The sequence below is a fragment of the Euprymna scolopes genome, chromosome 13, assembly GCF_053919585.1.
Source record: "Euprymna scolopes isolate OS-2025 chromosome 13, ASM5391958v1, whole genome shotgun sequence".
Taxonomy (NCBI): Eukaryota; Metazoa; Mollusca; class Cephalopoda; order Sepiida; family Sepiolidae; genus Euprymna; species Euprymna scolopes.
In genome coordinates this window covers 127,624,908-127,649,351 of record NC_136494.1, presented here as the reverse complement: position 1 = coordinate 127,649,351, position 24,444 = coordinate 127,624,908, and the positions used below count along the sequence as shown (strand labels likewise).

General features: G+C 33.7%; 1 protein-coding gene across 1 annotated transcript in view; it reads right to left on the bottom strand.

Annotated features, from left to right (window-relative positions):
- Positions 1 to 2,441: 2,441 nt before the first annotated feature.
- Positions 2,442 to 24,444, bottom strand: part of LOC145292182 (chitotriosidase-1-like) — a 75,299-nt gene continuing 53,296 nt past the window's right edge. The window contains exons 6-9 of the mRNA XM_080138470.1: positions 23,874 to 24,000; positions 18,107 to 18,292; positions 8,736 to 8,855; positions 2,442 to 4,914 (exon numbers count right to left, since the gene is read on the bottom strand). Of these exons, the coding sequence (XP_079994596.1) occupies positions 4,762 to 4,914; positions 8,736 to 8,855; positions 18,107 to 18,292; positions 23,874 to 24,000 (586 nt within the window). The 3' untranslated portion in view covers positions 2,442 to 4,761. The remainder of the gene's footprint in view (positions 4,915 to 8,735; positions 8,856 to 18,106; positions 18,293 to 23,873; positions 24,001 to 24,444) is intronic.

Below are 24,444 nucleotides of genomic sequence, written 5' to 3'. Positions count from 1 at the left end.
TAGCCTAGTAGGGGATGCCATTTTCTCTTCTCTGCAACCTCTTTCCCACAGAAGAGATGTCGCGAGCCTGTCTCTGCTTTATCATTATTTTCATGACAAGTGCTCGTCCTAGCTCCAATCTATGGTCCCCTTTGGCCTGACTTTCATGAAAAACACTTGTCTAGCTGAAACGACTATCAATAATTTCCCCCACTCTTTAACTGTGCTTAAACCTAGATGTAGATTCCATGAACAAAGCTTCTTTCTTAGAACTGCACGCCTGAGGAACTCTGTTCCATTTTCTTGTTTTCCAACTGACTACAATATGACTGTCTTCAAGTCCAACGTGAACAAATTCTTGATGAGCCGTCCCTTTAAGTAATCTAATTTACCAAATTTCCACTACTTATGATGACTATGACATTTCCCTTTGACCACTGCATATAAAATCTCTATATAGTATAATATTATTTGTAGCAATTTTTGAATTTGTTGAGCTACTATAAACATCTCAAGGATATAGTTTTCTTTGATTTTCAAGTTTAACAACAAATTATGAATTTTAGTGACGAACTGCTCAACTGTTTTTAGCCTTTCATATTTTTTCTTATTTGTGATATTTTGTTTATTACGAATAAACATTATTGCTTTTTTAAAGCATTTATAGAATCAGTTTGCTTTAAGAACATCCACATTTTGGTACAACTATCTACAGGTGAAATATGGCAGTTCCAAATTAATTCACAGGAAAACTCTTTGATATACTTACATATCAGACGAAAGTAGGTATCTATACGAAAATTTAGAGGAAATTATCGAGTAGAATTTTAATTAAAAATATAAGTCAGTTTTATCACGGTTTTTCGATTCTCCATTGATTCGTCATTGGCAAATTATGCAAAACATTGCAGACTGACTTATCTCCCTTGTTTTACGTAATTCTTGCATTCATAAAAATAGAGAATTGGAAAAATACAATAAAAAATGCATTTTCTACCTTTGTAAAATTGATCATATTTTTAACTTTTGATTCTTTTTTTTTTCTGAATTCCTGGTTACAATGTTTCTGCAATTGTTACAATAATGACATGTATTATTCTTAAATGGACATTTGCTATATAAGTGTTTATGTTTGGATCCATAACAAGGATTAATTTTTACTGTATGAAATATCTCTTGTTACAATTTTTGCATAAATTTATTATTCATTGACATTATTTAGCAATATTTTGTATACTTTTAGTGTTTTTACATTGAAGATATCTCGAGAGAGTATGATTAAATGCCTTAAAAATTGAATCTGATTTTGTACAACTTGTAGTGTCCAGTGACAGACCAAAAAACTAAAGAAAAGAAAAAAATGGCTACTTCTAATTATATACTGGTGATCGCGCAAATTAATTAGGTTTGTTATCACAGCATATGCAAATGAGATGCTGCCAGTTTAAATCAAAAGCCCGATTTTCAGAAAATGAGTTGATTTGGATTTTGAAATAGTCAGCAATATGTTGAATTTGGAGTAGCAAACATTGACAGCAGCATGTCGAATTAAATTCCGGAAATTGTTAGTTGAATAGTTAATAATTCAATTGGGGGAAGTACAGTTAACAATTGAGTATCTATTCACAGTGAGTTCGCTTAGTTTGAATTTCTTTCTCACATTCCCTATTCACTATGTTTGCAAATTTAGTCAAATTTTTTTGTATCTTTTGACATCATGTTAAAACATTGTCAAAGTGTTGAAGAAGGAATTCCTTTCACTAAAAAATTGTTAACAGCAAAATATTTTCAAAAGTTAGGAATATTAATTTTCCTCTGCCGATTAATCAGTTAAATATGTCATAGTATATCTTTCTTGTGACGTCTTGATTTTACTGGATTCTAAGACAAGAATTCCTCTAGTCTGGTGGAGTATCCAACTATTGTTACTATACGCAACATCAGTTAGCAGGTTTTTTTGTTTTTTTTACTTTGGAGTCACCACTTCTCAAGGATAAGGGTTAATGAATGTAAGGTGTTGATGCCGGCGTAGGGAAGCCATACTAAGGAAGTTTTATTTAGGCTTTGAATATTATGTGATTTGTTAACAGCAAAATGGTTTCCAAAAACGAAGTATCTTCTGGATTTTTTGTGGTATTTAATTAACATACTTTTCATGTTTAACCGTTTTTTTTTTTTTCTTTTTTTACTTGCGTTCACATCTAACAAGGCATATCGCCACTTGGATGTAAAGGACTACTGTGTGTAATTGTTTTGGAAAGGGAGTCAACGTTATGGAACTAGTTGTACAGATTTGCTATATGAAGAATTATAAAAGCACGTACCCATTGATGGAAACTTTTGACACAAATGAATATGATTGCATTTGAAAATATGCAAATCAGTTCAATCTATTTTGCATAATTAATGGTGGACATCTTGCATACATAATGAAGTTTGTAGAATAGAACGACAAAGTCTCATTCTAACATTTAAAAACAAGTTTATTATCTTTGTTAGTCGGGTCGAAAGAAGAATAAGTCCACAAGTATGAACGAAGATAAAAGGTTAAGAAGTAAAAAAGTGCATGCACGCGTAACGTATTGAAATCAGGGTCAGGCGGTAGACATGTTGGATTATTTATCGTCTCATTGAAGTCGAACCCAGAGCTAAAGGTCCGGATGGATTCTGTTGGGCCCCAAGAGAGAAGTTTGTGGCTGTAATAAAGCCACTCACACGTATGCAAATGATGAAGCTGTGGCATTAGTCTGGCATCACAGAAATAAATGGATATATAAAAATTGGGATCGGAAGAAGATGGGGAGAAGACAAAAAGAGGGAGAAAGCACATGGCGGTGCGAAAGGAACTCTTAACAAGATGTAAGACTCGTTAATTCTTCAAATTTTACAAGATTGTCGGACGACCGTGAACTGTTGAATGGATTACACACGTAACAAATAGTTATAGATGCAAACTAAGAAACTTGATTGACCCAGAGAAGGAAAAGTAAGAATGCGACCATGCATAGTTGGCTTTGAAAATACATGTCAGTGGCTTGGTGTTGAAATGACCGGCAATAAGTACCTTTTCATTTAACAGAAAAAAACTTGAATTTCTCTGTCTTTGTTTCTTTGTGAGACCTTTATAGACAATGTCGGGTTTTAATGTTAAAATGTAACAACTATCTTACAGGGATTGATCTAACTTTTTATGAACTTGGTCACGTGATCATCTTGTCTGAGAAATGGCATTGGTTAAGCCAGAAGTGAAGTTGAATGTCTGCACCAATCACCACTGAGCTTATAAACCATTTGTATTCAAACTAGCAAACCAGTAAGTGTTGCTGCTACAGGTTACTCAATTAAACTACTTTTTATCAAATCAAAATTACTAAAATTTGAGTAACACACACATAAAGAACACAGTTTAAATATAAGCTTGCAATAGATTTGATCAGCAATTTCTTGCTAAACTTGCATTACGACTGTTGTATCATTGTTCAATAGTTAATGTAATAAATATTCTCAGAATTCAATATTGAAAATCAACTAGATTTTTATTTCTGAATAAACACATACACTCCTTTTACTCTTTTCTTCGTTCTGACAGTGAAGAGTATTCATCAATTCATAATAGATTTGATCAAAAATATCTCACAAAATTATAGCTGTTATATATTTCAGTTAATTATTGTATCTTACATTTCAATTAATAATCAAGTTGACAACAGAATTGTTTTTCTGAAAAATTTTCTAAACTTTCAACGAGAACAAAAGCATTTGATGAAATAGTAAAAATAAAGAAATTGTTGTTTTTGTAAAAGGTAAATGTAGTTTGCTTGAAGCATTGTTTCATGTGTATATAAAAGGAATTTAGGTTTATAGAATCAGAACAATGCAGAGATTTAACGAATAGACTCAGACAGGAGTAATTTAAGATATAATGGTGGAACCAGCTATGCAGTTTCACTTTATTGATTTCATACATTCGTGTGTACATGTATAATCATATATATGTATGTGTGTGTGTGTGTGTGTGTGTGTGTGTGTGTGTGTGTGTGTGTGTGTGTGTGATTATATATTAGTGTTGGGACGATTAATCAAGATCGGAAAAATCAGAACTTTTAGGAGTATCGAAATCGGAATTGGAGAAATTAGTACCTACTTTCCGATGCCAATGAACGATTTTTTTAATTATTTTTTTTTTATTTAATTCTGTTAAAAGCAAAAACTATCCACTGCTGGTAGAAATACTGATTGATTTTTAATCAATAGGAAAACTAAAATCTATAGATCATCGCTTACAAGTGTATTTTTTACGCCTGAGAAAATATCTGCAATTTTACATGTGTTTTTATTATAATTGTGAAGAAATACTTCATAGTTAAATATTTAAAGTTTATAAAGAATCGGAATCAGAATTGGTAATTGTATTGGAATCGGGAATTTAGTAAGGAATCGGTAATTGTATTGGAATCGGGAAAAATATTGGAATCGTTTATCACTAATATATATATGTATATATATATATATATTAGTATATATATATATATACTATAGTCTAGCGGCACTGATGAGTTGTGAAACAACGAAACAGGTCTGTATGTCGATGACTAAAATATATTTTATATATATATATATATATATATATATATATATTAGTGACGGGACGATTATATTATATATATATAAAATATTTTACATGTAATATCTTCTTATTTGCATCAGGCTCATGGTGGTATATCCATGATGCGGGAGGCTTTTCCTTCAACCTTCAAATGTACATTATGGTGTCTTTATGGTTTACTGTTTATTTTCAACTGAAGGTAATTTAAGTTCCTGTGTGAGTGTTTTTATGAGAATATAAGCACCACTTCCGCAACCATTAAAGAAATCATCCAAATCAAGTGTCCATATTGCGACGCCACCAAACTGGTTCTTTTTCAACCAATCAACCTGCAAAATGATAGTAAAAAAAAAAAAGAAAAAAAAAGAACAATTCATTTTGAAACAAGCATTAAAGCAACTGCGCCAATTTATTTCTATCTGAACATTATCAAATAGCATCCAACACTACTCAGAAATGAATGCGGTCCTTAATATGATAATTTTATTTCATATATAGAATTATGGTGGCCGGATTTAAAAATTTAATCTTCTATCGAATAAATAAAATTATGCCAGTTAGATTTTAAAAGTTAGACCTTGTGATAGATTAGAAATTAATGTGCACGACGATTAGACATTAGAAACTTAATATAAGCTTTCTTTTTTTGTTTTTGTTTCCTTTTCACTTCTTTCAAGGCAGTGGATTTTTACATAAAGATGCAATTCGAACAACACCAAAATATGAATGGCTGCAATAGCTACCCTATTTCTTTCTCTGGTTCCTTCTGTGATGTTTTCCTCTCCACTTCCAAAAACAAAAAAAATCAGAGTTTTCACAGGAACATGTTAACTCAATATTTTACAACCAATAAAAACCCTAAATAACAAGTCTATACCATATCAACCAAACCTGTAAAAAGAGTAACTTGATCAACAAAATCAGAGTCCTTCTGAATGATACCAGTGATGTGCCTTGACTCTCCGCATCAATAACATTCACTGTAGAAACATTGAGTGCTCCAAGCTGAAATTTCTTTAAGTCTGATACTATTCCTCCAGTAAGAACTTAGTGACACAGAAGGTAAACTCTCTCTCTCTCTCTCTCTCTCTCTCTCTCTCTCTCTCTCTCTCTCTCTCTCTATCTCTCTCTCTATCTCTCTCTCTCTCTCACACAAACGCACAACAGAACTTTGAAACAAATTTCTGACACGTTTGTTTATTCTTATCCAAAAACTTAAAACTTTGGTCTTTTAAATTATATTTTACATCTCTGTAAAACTGTTGATATAAATATATGTTGTTTGTTAACTCGTGTTTTCTAGCTTTCATTCTCGAAATCCCGTTGTTGAATTTAACACTTGCTAACTTCATAACATTCATGTTTTTATTCATTTTTTCGTTCGTCAATTTAGCTACCTCACTGCTGATGCAATCCTCTATCTGTATAAGAAGAGACGTTGCAAGCCTGTATCTGTCCTGTCGTTATTTTCATGGCAAGTGCTCAACTGAACTCAAATCTATGATTCCCTTTTGCCAAACTTTCACAAAAAAAACACTCAACTAACTACAACCACTATATACGATTACCCCTACTCTCTAACTGTGCCTAAGTCTGGATACAGATTCCATGAACAAAGTTTTTTTTTTCCTAGAACTACTCACCTGTGGAACACTGTTCTGCTGGCCTGCTTCCCAGCTTACTACAACATGGTAGCCTTCAAATCCAATATAAACAAGTTCTTGTTGAACCGTCTCCATAAATAATCAAATTCTACTCAATTTACATCATTAACGATTATTACACTACCACTTTACATTCCTTATCCTCGAGTGACCTTCGGGCCTTGATAAGTGGTGACTCCCAAGGTAAAAAAAGAAAAAAAAAAGCTACATCTATATTAATTATTAGTGTTGTTCTTGGTATTTTTCAAAGACGTTACTGTCGTCAAAATACACTATATGAAGTAAAGAGCTGCGGTATAACTTAAATAATATTTAAACCAAGAATTCAAAATGTGTTGCATGACAATGGAAGTGATTATTTTACATTTCTATCTTTAAAAAGTTATGTAACTGCGTATTTACATTCACAGCAAAAAATCGTCCAGCTACAACCACTAAGAAATTTTTCTTTCTTTCTCTTCATACCTGGAGCTAAGCAGAACTCCCATGAACAAAGTTTCTTTCCAAGAACTATTCGTCTGTGGAACACAATACCATGGAGCTGCTTCCCAACTGACAAGAAAATTATTGTTTTCAAATCCATCATCATCATTAGTGGCCCTGCTGTTTTAACAGCAATCTCAGGAAGACAATCTAAGACAGTAGTTTCCCATTGCTTTCCATTTTTATTCGAGGGTGCATTTCCCTCAGTGAGTTAAATGCGCCCCCAGATAACAACCTAGAAATTTCTACAACTCAACACGGTACATACAGCACCTAGTCTTCACAAATGATCATCCATTTGGTACAAGTCAGGTTCATCGTTGCCTAAATTCGGTGATCTGGCAAGAACCATTTCTCAACATGACCATGCCGTACATATATATATATATATATATATATATATATATATATATATATATATATATATATATATATATATTTCTGTGGAAATATTCCCACAATTCCTTTTCATATATACCAATCCTTATTTAAGAAGCTTAGTTTTCGAAGTTCAAAATGGCGTAATGTAAGCAAACAAGAAGGTAATTTGCAGCTTTTCTTCCAATTTTCAGATTTTTCAATCATGCCCAAACGCATTTTATTTCCTTTTCGTGGATTGATTGTTGCTATTTCTTCTGATGAGTTAAGGGCAAAATAGATTCATTGATTGATTTAATAATTAAGTGATTGATTTTGTGCTACGAAACAGATACTCTCAAGAATTGTAAATGTCAACTGAATTAACGAAATAAATTGTAAGATGGTCAACATCATGAACTTTGGAATATAGACTTTTGTCTGTTTATATATATATATATATATATATATATATATATGTGTGTGGCATCCGTCAGTCGAAACGACTATGGATCAACGCCGTATTAAGATGTTGCCTGTATGCATCCTTTTGTGTGACTGTAGAGACCAATTCTTGATTTGCATAGTCTGCCACAGCCTTGACATACGAAGGTTGTTATGCAATTTGCCGCTTCGTCCGGCTGTTCCGCCTGTACACTCGCTCTTCTCCTAGCTCTCTTTGCAGCGTTTTCAACATGGAGGGTCCTCTCGCTGATGATAATCCCCTGGCGTATCATTTTCCTCCAGGCAGTTCTGTCAGCTGCAGAGGCTTCCCATGTATTCCTGTCCACCGAGAAAGCCTTCATGTCACGCTTGCAGACATCCCTGTAGCGAAGATGGGGTCGCCCCCTCTTTCTTGAGCCTGAGGCAAGCTCGCCATAGAGAAGGTCTTTAGGGATGCGCCCATCATCATATATATATATATATATATATATATATATATATATATATATATATATATATATATATATGTCATTTGGTTTTTTGTTTTTGCGATACGTTTTGAATGAATTCAATTATTTATGAAAGTGCATTTTTTACCTAAATGTGAGTTGGGAATAATTTTCCCTTTAACCAATTTGGTACCCCCACATGGGGAGCGGTATATGTATTATTTTTAAAATATAATTATCCACTGACATGTGTTTCGCCGTCTACGACTATATATATTTCAAATCCAACGTTAACAAATTATTGTTCTCTTAAAAATTTTGCTCAGTTTCAAATATCGTCTCCAATTAAAGCGTTTGTCACACTGTTCACTTGACAAACTCGTTAACCTTTATCCTTGAGTGGCATTTGGACCTTGATAAGTTGTGACTGGTTAGTATAAAATCTCTAAACCAGATTAAATTCATTCGTTTCTGCTTAAAGTTTAGTAGTAATTTTAAAAGTTTGTATTCTCTTATCATATCCGAGCTCTTGGAGTGCCGTGGATTGAGAAACAGGTACACCACCATCATCAATGCTGACTCTGGAAATTTCCTCATAATTAAAAAATCAATTAAAATAACGTTTTAATTAAGCTGCATTGATCCACCTCCTTTCATAGAATACGTTTATAGAATACTTTCATAGAATACGTTTATAAAATACTTTCATAGAATACGTTCATAGAATACATTTATAGAACATGTTTGTCATACCTTTATAGAAAGACTCTTGACATCGTCATAGCCAATCCATTCATTATTATAAACTAAATATGGAACTTTTTGGTCAGCGATTCTGAAAACTTTTGCACCTTTTTTGATGAGATCACATATCTGAAATATAAAAACATAACAGGATGAATTTTTTTTTTTTCCATAAAAACAAACTTTAAAAAAAAAAAATTTTTTTTTTTAAAACATTTTTGAAATGGGTGTAATTTTTAAAATTATTTAACTTTTTTGTACTTTTAAAAATCATTATTATAGAAGCAATTATAGATTTAAAGAATCTATACATACATACATACATACATACATACATACATTTCGGGCTGGGGGGGCGCTTGGGAGAGGCTCGGGGGAGGTTGGTGGGGGCTCGTGGAAGGAGGGGGAGGGGTACCACGTCTTACAACTTTTTATATACCCCTAGATTATAATATCTCCGATTTATGAAAGGAGGTCATCTCTTTTATTTGAGCGACTTTTATACGCTATTTTTGCGCTATTTCTTCCTCTCCGTGTGTTTGTTTGGCTTTTCCGTATAAAAACGAAACTGAATCAGTAGCAAACGAAGCTCCTTGGAACTCGTGCCAGGGACGTCCAGGAAGCAATGTGAACTCATTCATTTAACTTTTTAACCGTTTAATTTGAACGGTTCTCACTTTCTCTGCCCACTTAGCGTCGCTGTAAGATATCACTTTTTTCCGCCTTCACCTCAAGGCTTCGGGTTCGAGCCTACCAGCCTACCAAAATTTTTTTTTCCTTCTTCACTTTTTTTTCCTACATACACACCTACAGACACCTGAGTAACACCGGGCACCCCGCTAGTCTAATATATAAAAGACAAAATGTGTGTGTGTGTGTTTGTATGTCTTGCAAAAACTTTTGATACATATGATGGATCCTCACGAGATCGGTATCATTTTCAAGCTCGATCCTTTGGACGACAAATATTGAAAAATTGGCCAAAAACATTCATTCCTTCACCCTCGACAGGGCGGTTTTGTACAAGGAGGAGTCGCTTTTTTTGCTGACATTATAGCAAGTCATCATCACCATTGGATTGACTACACTTAAATTCAATGCTCGCCACTTCCAGTTGCGAGATGGAGGCATCGACTAAGACGTTACGTTTTTTTTTCCTCCTTTGCATTACAGGTATGAGCCTGCCAGCCTACTACCACTTTTTTAAACACCTCTCTCCACCCGGGCTGCTACTGTTGTGTTTTGATCTCTCTCCCTTCTACACCACCTCTCCACACCTGGGCAACGCCGAGTAACCCCGCTAGTGTATAATAAAGTAGATCTAACTATTGGATGCAGAGTGGAGGTGTCGAAGATTCGGTTTTTCTAAAAATTTAATAAGTTGTTATCTCTTGTCCTTTCCATATCTTTGCTTTTGCGATATTAAACCTGACCTTCTCAACAATTACAAACTGTCAGGGAGTAATTTTCATGCAAGACATTATGCTCCCGCTACCCCACTCCTGCAGTTTATGCCATCCTCATTGGTAACAGCACTGATCAAGTTGTCTACTTATGACCTGTCGTGGACTTCCCTCATCATATAATTACTCTTTTGTGCACTTTAGTTTGAAAAAGATTTGATGTAGGCAAACATGTGTCTGATGACAACTGTTTTGGCAGGCAAGATATCAAAGTTATTGTAGCAGTATGAAGTTTGAACATACACAAAGATTAGCAAAGTGTAGTATCTGTTCTGATACTACACTTAATATTTTTTATAATTGCTCAGTGAAGGAGAAATCCTTCTACACTGGGGCAGTTTTAATTTTTTTTTCCACATCTAGAATGCCCGTTTTTTGAGAGCTAGATCCCTCACATTAAAAAACAACCTTATGTCTAATTGTGCCCTCGTGAGGAGGCAAGTAAAAAGAGACTCATTCAACAATAAAACCCTAAGTAGTTTTCTAAAAGAAAAAAAAGCAGGTGATGCAGAAGAATAGGCGACACTAAGTCCGCAGCAAACGCTGCCAAATAAAAAAATTGTATTTTTCTAAAAATATAAAGAAATCAATAAATATTTCATAAGGTAATATATTTTTTTTTATAAAACTAAAATCAAATTTAAAATAATGAAATAATAACATTTTATTAATTATTTTACGCAAAAAATAATTAAGTATAATGCGAATTTTTTATCTGACACTCTTTGTTGTAGATTCAAGTCGCTTATTTTTCTACATCACCAAAAGTCTTAAGAAAGCCAAAAGAAAATCTTTCTTTTTTTTGCTCTTAAACTTAGTTTTTATAGGAAGAGAAGGTAGTGAAATTTGGATGCATGCGACCGCAAGAGAAAGAAGAAACTTTGATTTAGTTTTCCAAATGGAAGATAAAATGTCTGCCGAAGCTATATTTTGAGTCAGAGGCAACGTTTAGACTAAAATTCTGTGCTTTATTTTATTATGGTTAGTAATTCCAAGTCAAAGAGAAAAAGTCATAGAAAGGAAAACCTAAATTTTGGATAGAAAAGAAAAGTCACAAATAATTTATTGTAATAAAATTACATATTGGTATAATTTGAGTTCATATGTTATATGAAGATCTATGGGAATAGTATAACAGAAATGCCCTGAAAATCGTTGTAGTTCCTATCGAGGTTGGATGCTGAGGTTTCATTGTCAACTCCTCGGTTTAACGCTCACAGGGAATACGAGTTGGAGCAGAGACATTGAGGGCATTGCTAAGGCTGCTGCAAAAAAGTAAGTTCTCTCTATCGTGCTAGAAAGTTACTTATGCCTAGGAATATTCTGTACCTCTACAAGGCCACCATTTGCCCATGTATGGAGTATTGTTGCCACATTTGAGCTGTTGCATCTGCTACTAGTCTCTCCCTCTTAGACAGGATCTAAAAGAGAGTCACCAACCTAATAGGTCCCACACTATCAACTAGACTTCAACCGCTGTCCCATCGAAAAAATTTTTGCATTGTTCTGCCTGTTTTACAAGTATCTTAATAATAGGTGCTTCAATGAACTATGTCCTTGTCCCCCCCCCCTCGAAGTAAATACCTTTGACAAACCCAACAAGCAACAAAATCCCACCCCTACACAGTAGAAATGAAAGCCTTCTACTCAAGTAGTTTCTTCCCTAGAACTGCTAGACTTTGGAATTCCCTTCCAGGTCCCTGCTTTCCGGACTGTACTGACATGCAGAATTTCATGTGTAATGTGAACAGACATCTTGCTGCTCAACTCCCTACATAGTACTCCTGTAAATTATGTCCCATATAGTAGCCCTCTACATCAAAGTGGCATTGTGCCTTGTTTGGGGTGAAAATGTAATTAAAAAAAGAAAAGAAAAAGAAACTCAACTTCTGCAGTCTTAACTAAGCTTGGTCTTTGCTTATCAGACAAGAAGAAATAGATAAAAAGACCCTCCAACAACGTATTGTAATATCGTGAGATACTGTTAAGGCGCTCTGGGCTCATGGAAATAACACTTTGACCCCAAAACCATAACTAAACCAATAGTCATCATCTAATAAAGGCTTCGTTGAAAACAATACTGTAGCATGAGCAACCATTATTGTATAAACATTTTAAGTTTAAATAAACGAGAAATAAACATTTAATTTTTCTGTTCAAGAAAGACGCAGAAACATACTAAAATTGTTCGCTTTCTTTTTTTTTCGGTGATTTTCTTTCTTTCTTTCTTTTTTTTTTTTTACTAAGATTCAAATTTACCCTCACGCAACGGAGGGATTGTTTTTTTTTTTTTTTTTACATAGGTATCACCACTTATCAAGGCTCGGGGGCCACTCGAGGATAAGGGTTAAAGAGTCTACAGAAGAAATTGGACAATATAGTAATTGTCAGTAATGGAAATTCAGTAAATTTGTTAACTTAAGGGGAACGACTTATCAAGAACTTGTTTACATTGGACTTGAAGACAACCATACTGTAGTCAGCTGGAAAGCAGGAAAATGGAAGACAGTTCTACAGGCGTGCAGTTCTAAGAAAGAAGCTTTGTTCATGGAATCTATGTTTAGGTGTAGGCACAGATAAAAAAATGAGGGGAATTATTGATAGTGTTTACAGCTAGACGAGTGTTTCTTGTGAAAGTTTGGTGAGGGGGGACCATAGATTGAAGCTCAGTCGAGCACTTTCCATGAAAATAACGATAAAGAAAACACAAATTCGCTACATCTCTTCTGTGAGAAAGAGGTTGCATGGAAGAAAAAAGGACATCTCCTATGAAGCTACGAAGTCTATTTTGAACTCTATCAAGGCAGGATAAGTCCTTTCTAGCAGCTCCTGCTCAGATGTGGCAACAGTACTCCATCTTTGGACGAACTTGGCACATATAGATAGATAATTGCATCAGCAGTGAGATATCTACTGGATCGATAGAAGAATCCCACCATTCTTCCAGCAGCCTTGGCAACAGATTTGATGTACGTGTTCCATGTCAGATCAGGAGTAAAGGTCCAGCCCAGAAGCTTGTCAAAACATGAGGCCTCACCAAGATTTTCATTTCAATTGATGCCAGATGGAGATCAGAGCGTTGATGATGTAAAGATAGAAGCTTCATTTTAGATGCATTAAAAGTAACCAGCCACTCTTTTCCCCATTGTACCACGTGCTCAAGATCAGAGGAGAGAGAATCAGAGAGAACTTGATCGTTTACGGTCTTAGATGTGCTACCATAGATGGTAGTGTCATCAGCATAAATGTCTACAAATGATGTAAGGATGTGATTTGGAAGATCATTAATGTAAATCAGGAAGAGAGTTGGGCCCAGGATGGACCCCTGAGGGACTCCAGCATTAATACTGTGAGCTTCTGATTTCTGCCCATCAACTACTACTCTTATGAACCTATCAGAGAGAAATGATTTGATAATTGAGAAGACATTTCCAGCTATATCATAGCTGGAGAGATCTTGTGAAGTAAACCTTTATGCCATACCCTATCAAAGGCTTTTATGTCAAGAGCAATTGCCCTAGAAAGGTTGCCTCCGTCGAGAGATTTGCTAATCCTATGAGATATAACTGTAAGCACATCTGCTGTAGATCTAGCAGAATGGAAACCATATTGTGTATCACAAAAAAGGTTATTTTTGCTGAGATGGTTGATTACTTCTTTATTTAACACAGATTCCAACAACTTACTCATGACGTACAGGAGACTTATTGGCCTGTACTGAGAAAAAGTAAATGAACTTTTCTAAAAGGTAAACTAATACCTTCAAGTTGAGCCTGCCACATTATTTCATTGAGCTATGATATAGACAGTTTCAAGCGAGTTGATTTGATTGAAAGTTGTCCAACTCTGAAGCAGAAATGTGTGCAGATGTGTAGCAGTTTTCTCTTACTTGATGGAATGTCTGTTTTTGTCCTTTTGTTTTTTGGCAAATGTGGCAACTCAATGTTTGCTTTGATGTCTTTGGTGAAAATATTGCTCAGTAGTGAAGCACAAATTGTCCAAACTGGTAAAGTGAATAAGAAGCCATGATGGTTTATATAAATCTATTTACAAAAGTTGAACATTTCAAGCCATAAATGCTTTTTTTTTTTATTGTTTTGATTTCTGGCATATCAACTATTTTTTTTATTTTTAGAGTATCTAGTGTTGAATCCAGTTGCTTTTGTGAAAGTTTTTATCTTCCAACTTTATAATATTTTCAAATCCTTATTCATATTTGTCATTTTTTTTTTAACCATATTTCCTGCAAACAAAGCAAATTGCCACTGAAACATAAGAGGTTACTGTGAATTATGGACCATGTCACACGGACACTAAGTAGGGAGTTGTGCAGCAAGATGTCTGTTCACATTGCACTTAAATTCCTGCATGTTAGTACAGTCAGGGAAGCAGGATACAAGGAGGGAATTCCAAATTCTAGCAGTTTGAGGGAATACACTTTCACAGTAAAAGGTTAGCCAGCATCAGTGGACCTCTACAGTGAAGGGGTGGGATTTTGCTGCTTGTTGAGTAAGTCGAAGATATTTATATCAAGAGGATACCTATGCTTCGAGTTTGTCAGAGCACATTTCATTAAAGTACTCATAAAACAAGCACAGGGAGGAAACATGATGGGACGGGAGTTAGAGCTTGGTTGACAGTGTGACCTATTAGATAGGAGATTCTTTTTTGAACCCTGTCCAATAGAGAGAGAAGAGTTGTAGATGCATTGGGTCAATATTCCATGCATGGGTGAATGCTAGCTTTCTTTATGACGTGGATTTATGTGTATAACTGGATGCAATTTCATGTGTTATCTGAGACACATAGTATTTAACACATAGTATTTAACAGATCCTACCATCCATGGTGAGAGTTAACCTAAGAACAGTTACATGCAGAGACCTGGTGAAACCCTGATGAAGGCCAGGACAAAATCTTTGATTGTATGCCTCAAAGACTTAGGTATAAGCCCTAGTACTGAAAAATTTTTTTACTCCAATAGTTTCTTCCCCAGAACCGCTAGACTCTGGAATTCCATTCCAGGTCCCTGCTTCCCCAACAGTACTGATGTGCAGAAGTTCAAGTGTAACGTGAACCGACATCTTGCTGCCCAAATCCCTACATAGTACCCCAGTAGTTGTTGCCCCGGATAGTAGCCCCCTACACCAAAGTGGCAATTTGAATTGTTTGGGGTGAAAAATGTAATAAAAAAAAAAAAAAAAAAAAATGAGAAAGACATCCATTGAAATGAATGGCTCTCATCTAGGGGAAGCTTCATATTTTGGCAAGCTTCTGGGTCTGACCTTTACTCCTGATCTGAGATGGAACACGTACATCAAATCTGTTGCCAGGGACGCTGGGAAAATGGTGGGATCGTTCTACCGCTCCAGTAGATATCTCACTGCTGATGCAATTCTCTACCTGTATAAGAGCCAAGTACATCCAGCTTATCCTGCCTTGACAGAGTTCAAAATAGACTTCGTAGCCTAGTGGGGAATGCCCTTTCTCTTCCCTAGAACCTCTTTCCCACAGAAGAGATGTTGCAAGCCTGTCTCTGCTTTATCATTATTTTCATGGAAAGTGCTCGTCTGAGCTCCAATCTAAGGTTCTCCCCTCGCCTGACTCGCGAAAAACGCTCATCTAGCTGAAAACCTATCAATAATTTCCCCCACTCTTTATCTGTGCCTAAACCTAAACGCAGATTCCATGAATAAAGCTGCACGCCTGTGGGACTCTGTTCGGTTTTCCTACTTTTCAACTGACTATAATATTGTCGTCTTCAAGTCCAACGTAAACAAGTTCTTGATGAGTCATCCCCTTAAATAATTCAATTTACTAAAATTTCCACTACTAACGATTACTACAATATTTTCCCATTGACTGTACACTCATTAGCCCTCATCTTCGAGTTCCCTCCGGGCCTTGATAAGTGGTAACTCCTTCGTAAAAATTAAATAAAAGAAAAAATTGAATATGGTTGGATAAGCCCCTCCTTAATTTGAATGCCTCAACTCCTTTATACACATCAGCATTGCCTGAGTTGGTTTGATTGAAAGTCATCCAACTCTCATATTAGAAACGTGTGCACAAATATTTAGAAACCATCTTTGAATAAAGATGTTTTTCTTACTTGACTGAAAGTTTCTGAAGCGAATGGGTGTGATTCTGCTGCTGGTTGACTTTGTCAGGAGTATTTAAACACAGGAGGTTGTTTGACTTGCTACGTGCTTTCTCAGTTTCCCTAAATACTTCAAATGGATTCATCTGACATTTTTTTTTATCTACTAATTTTTGTGTGAGAGGGCAGATATATATATATATATATATATATATATATATATATATATATATATATATATATATATATATATATATATTTCTCTTAGTCTATCTGTCTGTTTGTTTGTTCATTCCATTTTTTCTTGGATATCACTGGGCCGATCTAGCCGAAATTATGTATGGATATAGACCTTTGTTATGTTACGGTGCAGTAAACTAAGTGTTATAGTATCTGTTTGATGCACAGTTAGTGTTTAATAGCATTTAATATAAAAATGAGTACAAATTTAACCATATTCAACCATCAATTTAGCATAAAACACTCATGCTAAATAAATGGGCTATAATTTTTACCCGTTTTTAGCAGACTAAAATGTCTAGCATATATATATATATATATATATATATATATATATTATTCAATTTTCACCCCAAAACAAGGCACAGTGGCACTAGTAGTAGTAGGGGTCTACTATCGGGGACATAAGTTGCAGGGGTATTATGAAGGGAGATGAGTAGCAAGATGTCTGTTCACATTACACTTGGACTTCTGCATGTCAGTACAGTTGAGAAAGCAGAATCCCGGAAGGGAGTTCCAAAGTCTAGCAGTTCTGGGGAAGAAACTATTGGAGTAGAAGGCTTTCTTACACCTAGGGATCTCTACTGTGTATGGGGTGGGATTTAACTGGTACAAGTTCTTGTAGTTCGCCAGAGCATTCACCATTAGAATACTTGTAGAACAGGCAGAGGGATGCAACATCTCGTCGATGGGTCAGGCTGAAGCTTAGATGACAGTTCAGTACCTATTAGGTTGGTGACTCTCTTTTGAACCCTGTCAAGTAGCAGATGCACCAGTCCAAATGTGACAACAATACTCCATACAAGGGCGAATAGTGGCCTTATAGAGGTACAGGATACTTTCAGGTATAAGTAGCTTTCTAGCTCGATAGAGAGAGCCCACCTTCTTCACAGCAGCCTTGGCAATGCTCTCAAGAGAGAGAGGGAGGGAGAGAGAGAGAGAGAGAGAGAGAGAGAGAGAATAAGTTAAGAAGGTAAAGAGTAAAGTTAGGAACTTTATTACATTATCAATCCAATAAAGGTTCCAGAAAGAGGAATGCAGGGAAACTTCTTTAGGTCCTGACATTTTCAAGCTAAATGCTTCTCGTCAGAAGAGGAGAGAAAGCTGGCATTATACAAATATAAAAATAAGAAGATGACACCGACTTTGAAAACATTCAGATTAGAAGTGGAAAAATTAGAATAGGAAAAGCGTGTGTGTATATATATATATATATATATATATATATATATATATATATATATATATATATATATATATATATATATATATATATATATATATTTAACCAGGAAAAAATTCTTTTTAAGTTAATCTTCCAATCCATAACAAAGAGCAATTCATGTTTATATTGTATGTGTGAAATGCACTGAAAAATTAAATGACATAATTGTTATCACGAGAAAAAAATAATAAGGAATCTTAAGATTAAAAGAAAAATAATAAGAAAGATTAAACTGTTGCGAGTTGTAGGAGTTTATGTGAATCTGTTATTGTAAAAAAAAAAGCAACATTTACATTTTGACACTTTTTCACATGAAAAACTATTGCGACTACATCCTAGTAAAAATGAGTACCTCATAATACGCTAAAAATCCTGCTAGTCTTGTATATTGACCAGGTGAGTTGGGTCCAATGGAAGGACAGCCAGGCAGTATGCAAGAATGATTAGCCAGACGAAATCCTCGTCCATATGCAGGCATTCCAATGTTAAGCTTCATTCGAGGAACTCCATGTTCCACCCAATAATTAGCACTCCAGTTCTGAAAAATTAAACAAATGAAAATATATTAACATTTTAAAATATTCTGATGATGACTTTATAAAATTAATAGAATTCTTTAATCTTGGAATGAAGGATTAATTTTTTGTTTAATCTTGGAATGAAGGATTAATTTTTTGTTTAATCTTGTGTTGTATCATAAATTTTGATATAAGTAAAATATTAATCCGAGGTGGAATAATTATACAAACAAAGATTTATTGTACAAATCATACAAAACAAGAATGTAGTCTAATGAAGGATATATATATATATATATATATATATATATATATATATATATATATATATATATATATATATATATATATATATATATTAAATTGTAATTCAATGAATTTCAAAAAACTCTCATTGAAATGAAATGAAGTGGTTGAGTTTCATATCAAAGAATTTTTATTATTCTAAGCAAGACAAAGAATGTTTTAGAAAGTTTATCTCCTTAACCTATAGGGTTTCGATGTCTACCATCTCATCAGAGGAGTGAAAATATTAGCAAATAGTTATAAAGGTATGCACCCTATTTGCTAAAGTCAGTGAGACATGTGTTCATGTGTATATTAGGATGAATATGCACAAAATTGTCTCACCCCACCTCCTGCCACTTACCATTGCCTACTCTCCCTAACACCCCCCCCCCCCGCTAAAATAATATAAGCTTCCAATGAAAAGGCTTCCACCAGACTTTGAAATTATTTTCGGCTGGACCCAAGACAAATTTAAACAAGCACTTGCCTGATTCGGATATATACACAGCTATGCGGATTACCCAGGATATAACTTGGAAACTATTACCAAACGGATGTAAAGAACATATAATATGGATTTTGCCAAACAAGTTGGATCAACAAAAACATTCATATCCTTTTTCTACAAATACTCCTGCTACAGAACTTCTGATAAATGTATTATTTGCACTTTGACTTTCCATGTCTCACTGACTTTAGCAAATAGGGTGCATACCTTTATAACTATTTGCTAATATTTTCACTCCTCTGATGAGATGGTAGACATCGAAACCCTATAGGTTAAGGAGATAAACTTTCTAAAACATTCTTTGTCTTGCTTAGAATAATAAAAATTCTTTGATATGAAACTCAACCACTTCATTTCATTTCAATGAGAGTTTTTTGAAATTCATTGAATTACAATTTAATTTATTTGCTCTATCTTGAATATCGAGCAATTCTCGTTTAGATGGGATAACTTATAGAATATTACTGCCAGTAATATTTTGTAAACCTACAATCTCACGTTTACATAACCACTGATTGTTAAATAAAAACTACTCCGAAGTATATATATATATATATATATATATAAAAAATCCAAGCGTCTTTAAATCATTTTCAGTTGGACTGTTTTCTCATTGGTTCATACATTGATTTGTTTGGAAAATTATGTGCTGATCACTTACTATTTATGACTTTTGGACTATTTATTCATATGCATTTTGCATGTATATGTGTGGGTACGTATGTGTGTGCATGTGTGTATATGCGTATATGTGTGCCTCTACGTGATTATGTTTGTATGTGTGTGCACAAGCATACATATATTGGCGTACATTTGTATATATGCATGTGTTTATTTCCATGTGTATGCCGTGGTGAAGGCAACCCCTCTAGGAGAAGCAGATCTCTGAGTTAAAAAACATAAAGCGGGAGACCAGTACCCGCATTAAGCTGGTCTACAGTTTGACTTGTTGCTGGCTATCTTGCTCTCGCTTGTTGCTGGATGTCAACATTTTGAACCGAGAGAGAGATTTATCTGTCGTACAAAGCTAAAACTCTGTAACACCATCAGGTATAGATACTCCCTCAGGCATTTGTCTCTAAAAAAAAAAAAAATGGTCCTATTGCTATGGAAAAGTTGTGACGCATGTAGGTCTGAAATGCTGGAAGCATGTAATAATTGATCTGCCATCATTATATGTATCTATGTATATATGTATGCATAGGTGTATGTGTGTTTATGTGTATATGTATGTATATATTTAGGTGTATATATGTTTGTGTGTGTATGTATGTGCATGTATGTATATAGGCGTGTGTATGTGCATTTATGCATGTGTGTATATATGTAGATGTATGTAGATGTATGCATGTGTATGTATGCATATATATGTGTATGTATGTATGAGCATGTATGTATATGTGTATGAGGGCATATTTATGTACGTGTATGTATATGCAGGTAAGTGTATGTATATATGTATGTGCATATGTGTACGTATGGGTATATGTATGTATATGTGTGTATGTATTTGTATATGTGTATGTATGTATGTATATCTGTATGTATGCATGTGTGTCTGTATACGTATGTATGTGTATTATTCATGGTGTATGTATATATGTGTGTATATTTCAGATATGTATGTGTGTATGTGTAGATATGTATATTTGCGTTTATATATATATATATGTATGTATGCCAATGACCGTCTTGTGTATGTTTATGTATGTATAAGTATGTCTATGTATGCATATATGTAATGTGTATGCATGCATATATGTGGGTTATTTGTATGTGTGTATGTGTATGCATGTGTATGCATGTGTATATATGTATGCATGCGTGCATGTATATATATGTATATACACCAGTGACCGTCTTCAGTGTCATGTCTGCTTGTGCGTGTGAATTTTGGCAGTAAGACTAAAGTCATTTTTGGCTCATGGACTTTGAGTACCTGAGGGAGTGGCACTCGTCTGACAAGACGTTACAATCATCATATATATATATGTTTGTGTGTGTATTTATGTGTATATATACATGTCTATATTTGTGTATAAATGCATAGATATGTAAGTATATGTATATGTAGTTACATGTATGTGTATGTATATGTGCATATATGTGTACGTATTTGTATGTGTATATGTATGTATATGTGTGTTTGTATTTGTATATGTGTGTGTATATATGCGTATGTATTTGTTTATGTATGCATGTGTGTATGTATATGTATTATGTATTGTATATGTATGTATATATGGATATATGTGTGTGTGTGTATGTGTGTGTATGCGTGTATGTATATATATATGTATGCATAGCAATGACCATCTTCAGTGTCATGTCTGCTTGAGTGTGTGAATTCGCCGGTGCCACTAAAAAAAAAAAAAAGTCATGTTAGGGCTCATGGACTAAGTGTCTGAGGGAGTGGCACTCGTCTGACAAGAAGTTGTAATCATCATATATATATATATATAGTAGCATTTCAGTCCGACGCTACCCGAGTGTTTGGAGGTTGGTGCTGAGCAATAAAAGAAAAAACGGCCAATTTTTTTAAACTTTGACCCCTATTATGGCCCCTTAACATGACCCTTGTTTGGGGCTCAAATCGAGTAATTAAGTTAGATCCATGTCCAAGGAACCTGTATCTAAAATTTCAAGTGTTTACACCGAAAATTGTCGGAGGAGTTTGGTAGAGTTCTCAAAGATTTATTGTACGAATCGTACAAAACAAGAATGTAGTCTAATGAAGGATATATATATATATATATATATATATATATATACATATATATATATATATATATATATATATATATATATATATAATAGGCACCGCCAAAACTGGGGGGGGGGCAGGTCAGTACTTTTTGACGGACCGTCTTTTTAAAAATCTACCAAAAATCAGGTAATTATCCGATCAATACGAAATTTTCAGCGATTATTAAGAGAAGAATGAACTTTATAATAGTGTACTTATTTTTCATAAACGATATTTATATATATATATTTTTTTTTGCTTACAACCCCCCCCTTGTTTTGAGGGGGTACAAATATGCTTAAAATAATCATCTGAAACTGAACACAACATATTGTGTTGTTGGAAGGGACAGAATTATAGATTAAAAAAAAAAAAAAAAAATTGTTTGCATACCTTATTTTGACGTCTGATTATCAGAACTTCGATTGTGTTTAATTATCCCGCTTTTGAGTTTTGAAGTGTGAAATTCGGTGAATATGTTAAGTAAAATAATTAATTTAAGTTAAACAAAAAAAAAAAATTTTTTTAATATTTATACGAAAAAAGCCATTTTAAAATCTTTGATAAATAAATTAACAATTTTTTTTTAGCGAGCCGAATAATGCATGACCATTATTAAACAGGGCATGCTTTGAAGAATCGATACAAAAAAAAAAACTCGATAAATATTGTGCCCTTTGTGTTAAAAATAGCATCATTTTTTCGATCCTGTTTGAAAACGTTTGCCGCTTTTCGACTACGGTGGACCAAACGCGCTGAAATAATTTTTTTTTATTCTGCTTTAAATTGCCCCTTCCCCATTTTGGGGAGCCTGGCCCCCACACACATACACATTAAAAACCAAACTCATACAAATGGTCACCCATCTGGTACTGACCAGCCTGAGCTTAATAATACATTGAAATTTTCGTCACTGAAAAATAAGTTTTTTTTGGCTTGTTTGGTCTTCCATAGTTTGCTTTTTATCAAATGCAAACGTAAACAGTGTCGATCTAGACTCTAGATCGACGCGCAGTAACTGGTTGCCGATAGGCATAAGTGGAATTATTTGAAATCTAGGTACTTATATTATAATATTTTTGTATATTCTCTTAGAAAATCATCCTAAATCTTAGTTAGACAACAAATAAATAAATTAATTATTTCAAAAACCTTTTTTTTGTTAAATATTTATGTACGTTTTTTGTGCAAGACAAAAAATGTCAATTGTTAACTTTTTGGGGAAATTTAACATTTAAAATTTAATTAAAAATAGTAGAAAAAGTTTTACATTATTCTGTTTTCTATATGATAAAATTCAGGGTTTTATCTTTCTGGAAAAAAAAAGTTACTTAGAAATAATGGATTTTAATAAATGTAATTTCGTTTTAAAAACCAACAACAACTTGATTTTTCGGCCATTTTTGGCGGTGCCTAATATATATATATATATATATATATATATATATATATATATATATATATATATATATATATATATATATATATATATATACATATATATATATATATATATATATATATAATGTTAAAAGTCCACGTATGTTTCTAGAATAGTGATTTAAAGGTTATGAGGGTTTTTTGAAGCATGAAAAACGATGTTACATTATATATACATATACAGGGTGACCCCAAAAATAAATAAAAGCTAAATGGAGGCCATCTAGAACTAGTTATGACCAAAGTTTCATTTCATTCGGACAAAACACTAAGAAGCGGGGCCTAATTAGAGTTGGGCCCGTTTTTGGGGGTCACTCTCTCTCTCTCTCTCTCTCTGTATATATATATATATATATATATATATATATATATATATATATATATATATATATATATATATATATATACACTTTATTAGCTTATTATTATGAAAACCATAATTAGATAAACTGAAGAGAGCAATTTAAGGAAAAGTTTAAAAAAAAAACTAAAATGCGCGACAAAAAAATTAATAATTCAAGGGAGATAACTTACATATAGACCAAGAGAGATAACTCTGGTTATTTTAAACCAAAGCACGTTTTTATTATTATTTTCTAATCAACATAAAATTACATACTACATTGAATGTTCTTTCATCTCCAGTCTCTTCTTTTCTTGGATACAGAGGGCTGTTATGACCAGTAACATTGTCAAAACTTCCACCATGGTAGTCATAGCTCATCAAGTTCATAAAATCCAGGTACCTAGAAAAGGAATCACAAATTTACTGAATCCAATTTTCTGGTTAAAACATGGGGGTGAGGGAACAAACAAAAAACAAAATAAACAAAAAACAAAAGAAAAACTCAAAATCTATATTGATTTTTTCTTTTTACTAGCTTGATGACATTAACTCCTGATTTCTTTTCACAATTAGCTTTGTCTGTTTTTCATAGAGTTGACAATTTTGATTTTAATATTTGCTCCACGATAATCGAAACACTACCAGACTAATCAGCTATAAAATCCCCTCCATCTTTGAAACTTGTATTAGAAAATTAATGTTAATTATTTAATTTTAAAAAAAATATTTTTTTAAAACAAAAACAAAACATATCCTCACTTAATCGTACTGCTACCCTAAGTTTGGGTGGCAAGCGCCCATAAGGACAAATCAACAAAAAAATGTAGCTAATACAGACTTAGGG